The following is an 11,816-nucleotide window of genomic DNA, read 5'->3' as shown; positions in this document are numbered from 1 at the left end:
ATTTTATTGAAATTTTAATACGAAAACAATCGTGACTACTTGAATTGAAAAATACAAAGTTTGGACAGAAAAGACATTGTTTGTGCATGTGATATGTGATGCATTTGAGCCAATTTTAATTGATATAAGGTATGCTCACAGCTCACTTCAAATGCAAAAAAAATAATGTTGCGCCGTTTCTTATAGGTATCTTGGTTGCGCCTGTTGTTGCGGTTTATATAGCCTTGGTTGCGCCCATTCCCAAGATTCTTACAGATAGTTGCGCCTAAATTGCTTTTTGTCAATGAAAAAATACACTGTTTTATTTTTCTCCCTTTTCATAAGAAAACTGTTGAATGTTGCCAAAAAGCCAAAAAGTGTTGTGACGCAAATTACGTGTGACCATGTGTGACGCAAATAAGTTCTTCTGACGTCATAGTTCCTTATTCTTGTAAACGGAATAATGCGTCGCATAATCTGCGCCATATCTGTCCTTGTTCTTATGCTGCGATGTGCATATCAGTCCCACGCACAAGGGGGAAAAGCTCAAATTATTGAGCGCTCAAAATATTGAGCGTGTGACGTCAGAGGCTCCCATAGGCGTAATGCTGAGGGCTAAAAAAATTGAGCCGTTTCAGGAACACGTTTTGCAAAAGCAACTCGCAACACCTAGGGAGAAATGGCAACACCCTAGGAGAATCACTAATGATGCAAAACAGATTAGGCTTTCATATTTTTCACTGCTCAAGCTTCAATGATTGGGGGAACACCAATTTCTAGGTCGAAATCTTACGGCATACCAGGATGCCTTAAAAACAGGCCAATATTTATGTCGAAATAAAAGTTATTTTTCGTCCATTCACCTTTTTTACTAGGGTTCTGTTGGAAAGAGCAATTTTCATACTACCCAAAATGATTGCGACTCAATTTCACATCACCCATATCGGAGAATATTTTTCATTTGGCGGCGCCGTTTGTTTATTTCGTCGCGACGTCTTCGGTCGCGTGGTTGTCGTCGTCCTTGTGCTGAAGGTAAGTTTTTAACGTTTTAGTTATACTTAGATGTTAAAAGGTACACTGAAAAGTTTGAATATGCTGTGATTTTAAATTTGGAAACACGTAAAGGTCAATCAATTCACGTTTTCCTCGATTTGCGTGCAGATAAGTAACTGTCGACGAAAGTGGCGCCATCCGATATGATGTTTTGAGGGAAAGAGACACAACATATTTACGTGAATTTTTTTGTTTTTAGTGGTCTAAGTGCTTCAAAGAGGCTGTGAATGTTTTCTTCACACAATTTTTCATTAGGTATGATGAAGTAAAAGGTAGTTTCAGTCTTAACTTTCATATAATTGACATTAAAACATATGATAGTCCACTGCTATCAGTGATTGAGTACCTTGATATTTGGCATTTCTTATTAATTTGAATGTATTCTCTATTCATATGTCCTGATAGTAAGTGACAATACTCTGCCAATATGTTTCCATTGTTTTCACATTCATTTTCCAGTCCTTTACATAACATCACAATTTATAATCAACAAAACTCAACTCCTTCGTTACTTCACAACACTGACAGCATGACAGACTGACAGTCAACTATTGTGTGTGTGAATGCTGAAACAGGATAGCCACTTTGCTGACTGGCTCATTTGAAATAAGATAAAAATGATCCTTTATATCATTTCCATCTGGAGGATCGGAGTCAACGGAAAAGGAAGGCCACTTTCAAGCCTCAAGGTCTAGGCTGCCAGACGCCAGTTGGCAGTCACCACCAAATTTATAATAGATTAATTCATTATTATACTTTGAGACCCTTAGGTCACTGGATCGGCATCACATTTTCAGTTTCAATATAGTAAAGGTTTTTACTTGTATGATGTGAAATATTTTCCTGAATCAGAATTTAATTATCCCTAGGTACCTGGTAGAGGTTTCGGATTTATTGCTCATTGTTGGTGTGCAGTCAGGATTTTTTGACAGGTCCAGATAGGGAATCCTGAGCAATTTTATAGTAAAGTGGTCTCCTTATAATCACCACACATTTTATCAAAAGCATTTGTAGAATTCATTCAAGGAAGAATTTTATCAATGTTGCACCCATTTCTTAGACGACCTAGGCTGCATCTTTTTTTAGTTCCTGTTGTATGACATATTTTCCATTTTGTTCCACTGCATAAAGAAAAAAAAATCGTTTGAGATCACCAAACAGCTTTTCTTTTTCTGGCAGGTCTGCACAACCAAGCGTTCGCTGGCGAGGACGTCGGCCGTCCCTGTGGGTAAGGTCATCTGCTCAGCCTTTGTGGAGATCAGCAAGACGTCACCAAGATGAAGACTTCGCTGGAGCAGAAGCCGCTGACCCGTGTCCGATCGGGCAGGTCATGCTCGACGGCACGAGCCACAACTTGAACGACTCGGTGACATCAACAACATGGTGGAGCAGGTGAATGAGTCTGGCGATGTGTTGTGCAACTGCAAGAAGGGTTGTCTGCGTGTTCTGGCCGGCGGAGCGGCGACGCTGCGCAGTCTGTGCTGGTGGTGAGCAGCTGGCCGTGGTGACCGCGCGCGCCCACATGCGCCGACAACCTGTGCGGCTTCGACGGCCCCGGGACAGCCCGATGCCGCCCACTATGCGACGCCGACCGCGCACTGTCCGCACGGCCACATGGAGGTGTGCCCGCGCCTTTTGCCCGCACGCCGCTACCTCGCAGCTGGTCTGCAACCACGCCGTCGCCGCCTGTAGCCCGATAACAAAACGGCTGTCTGATAATGCCGCGTGTTTTTTGTGATGTTGCTACTGTGATGGTTGCTACTGCTGGTCTGAGACTCGATGTTTCCATTCGTCTTTTACATGTTAAGGATTTGATAATGATAAGCTTAGTCCGAGCTTAGGTCGTTTATATCATTTGTTATATGGCATATTTTGGATCAAAGCAGTACGACACTGCCTCCTGCTTTTGTGATGTATGCTGGCAAGACGCAGGTTCCGGTCTCAGGTCACCCGGTTCCAATGTGGTTGGGCTGGCATGCGATAATGTGATGTTGTTTTGCTCGTCTCTGTGTTCCACACTTGATGATGTTTGTGAATCTAACCCACATTGTATAGTATTTTTGTTTGTTTGCGGCGATGGCCTTGTAAGTTGTAACCGTGGCAATACAGTTTTTCCTGTATAATTCTCCAATATTCAAGCGTGGGTGGATATCTTTCTGTAATCACGTATTCCCTTCTCCCAGTACAGTCAGAAAATATCAATACAGTATTCATACGGATTATGCAAGCCCTGTATAATTATTTGAGGTGTGCCGAATCCGAAAGGCGACCGATAAAACTACTAGCGGAAAATGTGACATGATGCCATGGGTTTGTGAAAAGTTTAGGTACCACGTAGCATTCAACTTCCTGCATTTCTGTTTCAACTCAGTTTAACGTATTTCAACGAACATAACATAAAAAATGGCAGCCAGTACCGGCTTCACCTGTCACGGAGAAGGCTCAATAAATTGAGTGTAGATGCTGGCCGGCACTCAATTTTTTGAGCGCCAGCTGACTGTCGTCTGTCGTGGCGCTCAATTTATTGAGTATCGCGGTCCCGAACGACAAGTGGCGCTCAAAAAGTTGAGCGTCTTTAGGGCATTTTCTTTCCAAAAACACCGATATTAATTATCACGGCGAGTGTTCGAGAAGAAACCTTGTTGCTCTCTCTTGCCATTGATACCTTATTTGGATACGATATTTGCCGTAGTGTGACGCTAGAGGCATTGTAAAATACCCTCGTTTCGCCTATTCCTTCATAATGGGGCCCGCTCAATTTTTTGAGCGCTCAATTTTTTGAGCTTTTCCCCCTTGTGCGTGGGACTGATATGCATTTTACACCGCAAATTTGTGTAAAACTCGTACCCCGCTTTGGGTGTAAACAGTTGATAATACACGCATATGTCGGGTGTATGGTGTATTTTTTTTTGCTTCTAATGTGTTGTCATTTGTGTGATGTTCCTTTTGCATAGGATGTTGTAACTTCTTCTGAACGTTCTGAAATCTGAACCTTGGTGCAGGTGAGATTTTATTGATGCATGATTGGGCCAAACATTCAGTCTTGGAAACTACCTACGTCTTGCAGAAGTTACACAAAGCATGATGACAAGGACTTGAACTTCATGTTAAGTCCTACCTACCTCATAATATAATTATACATCTAGGGTGAGGATGGTTGTTTCAGTTGGACTTAACAGGTTAAAGCGGCCCTTATTCCTGCTTCCGCCAATAATTGTAATAGTCTAATTGGATGTTTTCCTACCAACAGTAAGGGCGGAACACCTTCAATTAAGGGGGGGGGGGGGGCACTGCTGACTTTTGATCCCATTCTTTCCATGCAACACCCATAGGGCTAATGTTAAAATGCCAAAATCAAATTGGGGCACGGTGCCCCAGTGCCCTCCCTGTTACGCCGCCTATGCCTACCAAATTAGCAAGTCTACATTTTCAGACATTTTCTTTGATCAGTTGTAGGCTGATAACTCAAACTGTTCTGTAGACCCTGAACTGTAGACCCTGTTTCATGTTTGTCTAAGGATTCACTTTATTATCACCTATGTTAAGTAGGTACTGATAGGTATTTCATGTGTAAATTCAACAAGTATCTGGAACTATTTACGTTTAAGTCTGATAGACTGTCCATGAGACTGGTGGCATAGGACAGAGGCTAGTTAGAGCGATGATGCCTATCAAACAATGCCTTGATGATCAGCAACTAGGCAAGATTGTGAGTCATTGTTATATCATAATGTTTTAGTACTGTCACCTGCAAAAGGGCTCTTAAATTTAATGGTGGTAATCGTTTGAGGTCTTTTTTGCATGGTTTTGATTTGAAAGTTTTTAATTTGCACTTATTGCCTTTTAGCTCCTTTGAGTCAAATAAAATACAAATTTTGCACTTAACTCTTTCAATTTTACATTTTTGCCAATTGTTATATTTTTGTCACATGTAACATTGTGTAGGTATGCATGATAAGATACCTGTGTGCAGCATCCATGTAATTGACTGAAACCAAGTTGTTGTTTGTTTTCAGGTCATTTGCTGGGACCAAATATTGCTGCTTTGAACAGCTGTTTTGAACAGACATCAGACACTCAACTAAGTGGAGTGGAAGAGCAATCAAGAACTTCAGGCAATGTGTCAAACTGTTTGGGTGCTTACTGGTGTATGAGAATGTCAGTGACATCAATCACTGCTGGTGGCTCTAGTGACTGTGACATGTTGCAAAGTAACTGTGAAGGGCTAGCCTATAACACAGTGTTGTGATCTATCATCTAAGTGATAAGTGACGTCGGTGCCTTGGTGTGTGGGCTCACACCCGCCCAGATATTCACCGGACGGCAATCAAGATCGTCGAAATGTCGTCAAATAAAGTCAGGGTGGCCGTTCGCGTGCGGCCATTCAGCAAAAGAGGTAAGGCGGGTGAGAATGTGCCAGTGTGCTTTTGGAACGTCCTTCGTTAAATAGCTTTTGTTTCCTCCATTTATATTTCATTGTTTTTGTCGCCTCAAATAGGTGTCAGTTTATCCATGCAATCCTTTGCGATAATTTTTCTTCCTGAAGTTTTTTTTTTGTGAGGCATTCCATCAACAGTTGTTTTTATATGGCTTGAAGTTGTTTCAATCCTGCCGGCCCGGTCCCGTGACGCCGTGCCCTCCGTCTTCCTTCTCCGTTCGTGCCCCGCTCAACTGAATCCCGTGTCACCCCCGCCGCTGTATCTGTGCTGTCGGCGGCTGCATCGGCACAATTTATCGCTGTGCGTCGCTGTCGCGGCTAAAGCAGACCGAGAAGTGACGGCCCGGCGCGGGAAGACCAGCGGGGAGCTGTAAATCCGTGCCGCCCGTCGGGGGGGGGGGGGGGGGGCACGGTCGATAGGTCAAGACGCGCGATCTGACGCTTGTATACATGCAAATGAAGCCACGTCAAAAGGCACGGCGTTATTGTCCAGTGTGCCGAGAACTATGTCATCAATGGAGCTGACTCGGAAAATTGCCCGACGCTATGAACTCGCTGATCGTAAATGGTCGTGATGCATCAGGCGCCTTTTGTGTAGATTGCGATCGACACGCCAAATGTGGTATGATGAACTTTTAATGTGAACCGAGCACCCTTCGATGAGGGTGTGTCTGTGATTGTGTGAGGTTTTTAGTCTAGATTGATGCAAGATGATACACTTGAAGTTTGCTCGAGATTCACGTAAAGCCCATTCGTGTACTAGGAAGACCCGTAAGCTTTCACTGATCACTAATCACTGCCTATCTAGTCGGATGTGTCGTGGGAAGGGAAGCTGCATGAAAATTGCTATCCACGGTGCTGCTTAGGTTGCGCTAAAAGCTTACATATTTGTTACTTGGCTTTATTAGTTTTCACTCGTAACTGTGAACGATTCAGGCATTTCTGAAAAACCGCTGCAGATGTCTAAGGAGGCTTCTTTGCTAATCGATTGAGTCTGAACAGCTCAGCTAACTCTGGAGCCGGCTTTAGGTCCCATTCAAGCAGCGCAGTGCTCCGCTGGCCGGCGCGGCGCCCGGAGCGCTACGACTGAGCCGTCGGATTTCCGGCCGGCCGGCGAACTCGCCCAGTGGTTATGATTGCCGCCGGCCGCACTCTCTCCCCCGTCTGTGAATGATGTGCGTGCGCCGCTCTCTACTGTCCGGGGAGAGGAGGGGAGCGGTGTCGGAGCGGGGAGGCAGTTAGGCAGATGGCGGCCCCGAGGAGGGAGCCGGGCCGGCCGCAGACGGCGCGGCGCCCGCCGGCACGCGCCGCGAACGAAATGCGGCCGGCCGTGCGCGGCCGAGGGTCGCATGAATTATTGTCTCGCTGTGTCGGTAACTATTGATCCCGGTACAGACTACAGCCACTTCAGATTTAATGCGCCACTGGTCACGTGTGATATGGGCCCAGTCTTTTGCCACGATATTGATGCGCCGGCTTTGTAAATGACCTAACACGAGGCTCGCTAGGATATAGATTTAATCATATTTAGGTGCGGTCATTACACAACACTTGGAGGTGATGTGCGTTTTTCCCGTTTTCAGAAATGGATCTCGATACTCAGAACGTGGTCGAAATGGCGGACAACCAAACGATCCTGCACAGCCCCGCGAGTACGGTGGACAAACCTCAGCAGTGAGTACCGCATGCGGCCGCCGGACGGCTTAGAGTGCTGTTGGGCGCCGAGCAGCGGGTCTTTTACGACAGTGTCTTCGTCTTATTAGGTTTTGTTTTGTCTTGGGCCACTTCACCCAGACATTAAGTTTGTGCAAGTCTTGTAACATTTTGAAGTTTGTCAGGACTTTCCATCATGCCATTAAAGCTATGCCAAAGACCACCAGACTTGTACAATGAATGTGGATTATCGTTAAAGCTCGGTGGCCGTTGGGATTTCCTAAGGTAATAAGACGTCCTTGGTATGATGCTTTGCTTTTCAGGTCTTATGAGGACACCGTGTTTGCGGAAAATCTAGGGGGGGGGGGATATGCAACAAATTAATTATCAGGATTTTTATGAATTCTGAATATCGTTAAGATCGTATGTTAAGATCGTATAGACAAAAAAAAAAGAGATAAATTTACGACTGCCAACACCGAAAGTACCTATGCAGACTCATGTTTGTCAAGTCGAATAGAAGCTCTACTCGTATCTTTTTATTTAGATACTGATGAGACAGACATGTATAAAAGCATTTCGCATTGGTCTCCTATTCGCCGGCCATATGCCCTAATTAAGTAGGCAATAAAACTTTCATTATAGAGACGAGGATGCTGAAGATATTTGATGAAGATAATTTAGATAATAGCGTCGGCGAAATTTGTGAGCCAGTAACGCGGTCCAGCTTCGGATGTCCTGGGATCCGGTTTCAAATTACCGCGATTATGTCTGCTCGGTTTTGTTTCGCTGTCAAATGGGACACAATAGTGGAAACAGTGAGCTGTCGGGACGGTAGAGTATATGCGCATAACTCGAGTTACATATATGCAAGTCGCCTAGGATAGGACAATTCAGCAGCCAGTCAACGTAGAGGGCCAGAGGCGCTACTGATTTCACATAAGCGTGATCTCTGCTCTCGATGCCTGCTGCTGGGAACGTCATACATCGATACCGTGATCTTCCATGTTTCATCGAGACCTTGCGCGACTACACCTGGCCAATCAATGTGACCTCGCCCACGGGCGGCGGCGCCGGGTGTGTGCTGACCCAGTGGGACAGGCGTCTGCTGGGCCGGGCCGGCAACACCGGCCGCCGGCGAGGACGGGGTGGTAGGTGGCGTGCTGCACCGCTCGATGTCTGGGCGGGGCGGGGCGGGGCGGCCGAAGGTGCTGAGGGCCGGCCCCGGATTGAGCCGTCCGCCGGCCGCCCATCCGGTGCCGGCGGCGGCGGCGGTTTGGACCGACCGTTCCCGGAGCGGCCGACGGGAACGGCGGCGGTACGGCTCGCCGCCCCGACCTTGCCACAAACCCGCCCGAGCCGAGCGCGCTGGGGCTGCCCAGCGATGACGCGCTGACGAGGCTCGGAGCTAGCATCAAACCGTTACAATAACGCTGTTATTAATCTGTCCAAACTGACTCGTGGCTGGTTAGGTTAGCCGGTAAAGGTATCCGCCGTCTCCCGATCGCTGGTCCGGCGTTGCGTGACTGAACAGGAATCGCCGACAGTCGAATTGGCTGCGTCGCGTGCAGGTTGATTTTACGAGCGCTGCCGCCCGCTGGCCGGCCGGTCCGTCCTACCCGATAGCGTCGTCCGTGGGACTCGACATACCGGCGCGGCCTGCGCTCTATGTCCTGTGTCCTGTGTCGCCGCCGATAAGATAAGATGAAGGTGCCCGCGCTGCGCAGACCCGCCGGCTGCTTCCGATCGCGCGCGCTAATCTCGTCGGGAGGCTCCTGGCAGATATGGGTGGAGTCGCCACTGCAGACGCACTGAAACTCCGCCATTCATGCAGCGGAAACCGCCCCCAGGCTCAGATCGGGAGGAGTGAGTCTGAGCTCCCTCCGGCGGTCCAAGGTCAGGCGGCGCAGTTGGCAGCTCGTCTCCGCCTTTCCTCAGTCGCCGTGGGTCTGCAGCGTGATGTCATGACACACTGGAGTGTCGTGACCCTCCGCCGGCCACCCCAAATGGCGTCTGGGGACCGGCAGCGCATAGCAAACACCCTCTGCGCGCTGCGGCTCCCTCCGGGCGCCCCCGCTTCTCTCCCACCCGGGCTACCTGGCCGTATACGGCGGACTGGTGGCCGGTGCTGACTCACAGACGACGCTGCCTCGTATCCCCGTGTGCATCATCGGCGCCCGTGATTTACGGACCGGCTGGAAAGGCTCCGCGGGGATTTTACAAAGGCGCCCGTGTCCCCTTTGTCCGGCCGGCGGTAGAGTGACGCTGCCGGGCCGCAGGCCGACGATAAGTTGGATTCATGGGTAACGGCCGACTCCGAGCCTGAAAAACGGCGGCACGCCGAGGGAAACCCAAAGAAACCAAATATTTGAAACCGTGGCTGCCGATATGGCTAACGCCTAACGGGACACTCAGTGAGCAGATTATCACTGATGACATGCCATTCAATTTGAAGTCTTGCAAATGCCATGTTCGATTTAATCCATTCAATTTGAAGTCTTGCAAATGCCAAGTGGGCAATTCCACGACAAATCACCTAATTTTTTCCAATTGTTCACCATGACCTCTCCGATTTTGCTCAAATTTGGCATGTAAGTTGACCTATGGGCACTACTTCGTCCCAGTAAATTTTTAGTCTCTAGGTCACAGGGGTCATGAGATATGGGTCATGCAAATTTTTAGGTTTTCCGGAACATTGAAATATAAAGTATTTTTTATCTCTGCAACGGTTCACCGGATCAAAAAAAGTTATATATGAGATAAGAAGCGCAAAGGCTGGTGCGTCTAGCAAAAATGTGAACGAAACCCCAGGGTCATTTTTTGACCCTTTGACCTCGTGACCTTTTCTTGACCCCGTGACCTTTCAAATTTGTTCTATTTTAAAAATTCTGATTTTTCTATCAGAGATGTCTTATCCATCTCTTAATAGTGGTATGTGATTTGGTTGGTATATCGGACCCATTGACCTCAAACTGAGGTCAACAATGTGGTCATGACCTGACATTAAAATGACATCTGCCGAGAACGTCGAGAATCATAGGCAATATGGGTGTCATATGAAAGCTTACTTCACGGAGAATACATTGGTGGTGTTTTTGAGTAGGTATGGGCCGGGTCAAGGTCACATTAGGTCAGTGACCTAACACAGCATTGTGTTCTTTGAAGGTGGCGTATTTTATTTGTTTGGCAAGCCCAGTGATCAGCACACAATAAAAAGGAAACAAAACGTCATAAAACACCGTCTGTCTTTATTCAAAAAGCACAGATAAAATGCATTCACCCATATACACACACTCGCACAAACACACACACATACATACACCTTGTTCGAGGAAGATCTTTCAAACAAACCTCAGTAACACACGCGGTGTGAAGAACGAGTCTCAGAAGACTAGGAGAGCTTGAAGGCTGCTATGGTGTGGGAGTCGAGCTGTACACTCGGGGGCAGATTGATGTTCTACAACTCTTTATCCACCGGGTTCCTATGACTTAGCATTGGCAGCAGCCGCCTGGTACCGGTAGACTGTGCCGCTTCACTTACTTGTCAAGCGGCACAGCCTACCCACCCGTATGACACCCGTCTGGGTCGGTGGCTGGAAGGTGATGTGGGCCGCCTGTGACGTCAGCGCAGCGGTGAGGGCCGAGCCCGGAGGCATGGCTCGGGTCGGCGCGGCGCGGCGGCTGGCGAGGGCTGGGGAGTGAGGTGGGGTGGGAGCACGGACATCGCGCGACTGAGCGAGTGTAGTTAATTAACTTTCGCATCTCAAGGCGCCAATTATTCTACCGAACAATTGTGCTAAAGCAGTTGTTAAAATGTCCTATCCCCAAGACAGCGCCTATCATCATACTTGCAATGCACATTACGACACACTTCAGCGTGGCAATGGGACAGCCGATAGAACTTATGTCACTCGTGCATCGAGGTGCGGAGCTATATTGTGTATAACATATTAGTATTAAGGCCTTGATTGAGCAGATTGGTGTCTATTGTTTCGCACGGCAATCGTCCAGAGACGTGGGAACTGGGGGTTATGAGTAGTGCCGCAGCCAACGCCCCAATTTAAAGCGATTATTACTGTTGCTCTAATATGTGGTCGCAGCCCCCAATAGCAAACCGTTCCAACTAGGAGCCAAAAAGTCGGCCGCTCAGGGGGGTTCGAACCGGGCTTCTCCCACCGGCCAATTCACGACACGAGCGTTCATCCACTGAGCTACCGAGAATAGTCCTCGTCTGCACCAAACAAAATGAGATTCACCCGCTGACCGCCAATGACAGCATTGTGACATTTGATCGCGTTTGACCGCGGCGGGTGGTCGCTGGTTTCGGCAGCTCAGTGGATACACGCTAGCGTCGTAGGGTGACCGGTTGGAGAAACCCGGTTCGAGCCGTCCCAGGTGCGCGACTTATTTGTTCCTAGATGGAACGGTTTGCTATTGGTGGCTGTGACCACACATTAGAGGGACAGTAGGTAAGAGTTGCTTAAAGTTGGGACGCCGCGCTATCCAAAAACCCCAGTTCCCACGTCTCTGGACGATTGCTGTGCGAAATAATAGACACCGATGAGCTCAATCAAGGCCTTAATAGTTATCTGTTAAAAACAATGTAGCTCCGCAACTCGATGCACGTGTGATATAAATTCTATCGGCTGTCCCAATGCCACGTTGAAGTGTGTCGTAATGTGCATTGCAAGTA

The 11,816-nt window shown here is 47.8% G+C and overlaps 1 protein-coding gene across 3 annotated transcripts in view; it reads left to right on the top strand.

The window, feature by feature from the left end:
• Positions 1–3,840: 3,840 nt before the first annotated feature.
• Positions 3,841–11,816, top strand: part of LOC122390716 (kinesin-like protein KIF13A) — a 101,184-nt gene continuing 93,208 nt past the window's right edge. Inside the window, exons 1-3 of one of the 3 annotated variants that reach the window (XM_043383919.1) lie at positions 3,841–3,866; positions 5,049–5,428; positions 7,054–7,144. In XM_043383919.1, the coding sequence (XP_043239854.1) occupies positions 5,374–5,428; positions 7,054–7,144 (146 nt within the window). In that variant the 5' untranslated portion in view covers positions 3,841–3,866; positions 5,049–5,373. Of the gene's footprint in view, positions 4,035–5,048; positions 5,429–7,053; positions 7,145–11,816 lie in introns of all 3 variants that reach the window. The other 2 variants (XM_043383920.1, XM_043383921.1) reach the window with 2 other exon arrangements.

This window comes from Amphibalanus amphitrite, unplaced genomic scaffold (genome assembly GCF_019059575.1).
Source record: "Amphibalanus amphitrite isolate SeventyFive unplaced genomic scaffold, NRLGWU_Aamphi_draft 000406F_arrow, whole genome shotgun sequence".
Classification (NCBI taxonomy): domain Eukaryota; kingdom Metazoa; phylum Arthropoda; class Thecostraca; order Balanomorpha; family Balanidae; genus Amphibalanus; species Amphibalanus amphitrite.
The sequence above is the reverse complement of the archived record's forward strand: the minus strand, read 5'-3'. Positions and strand labels throughout refer to the sequence as shown.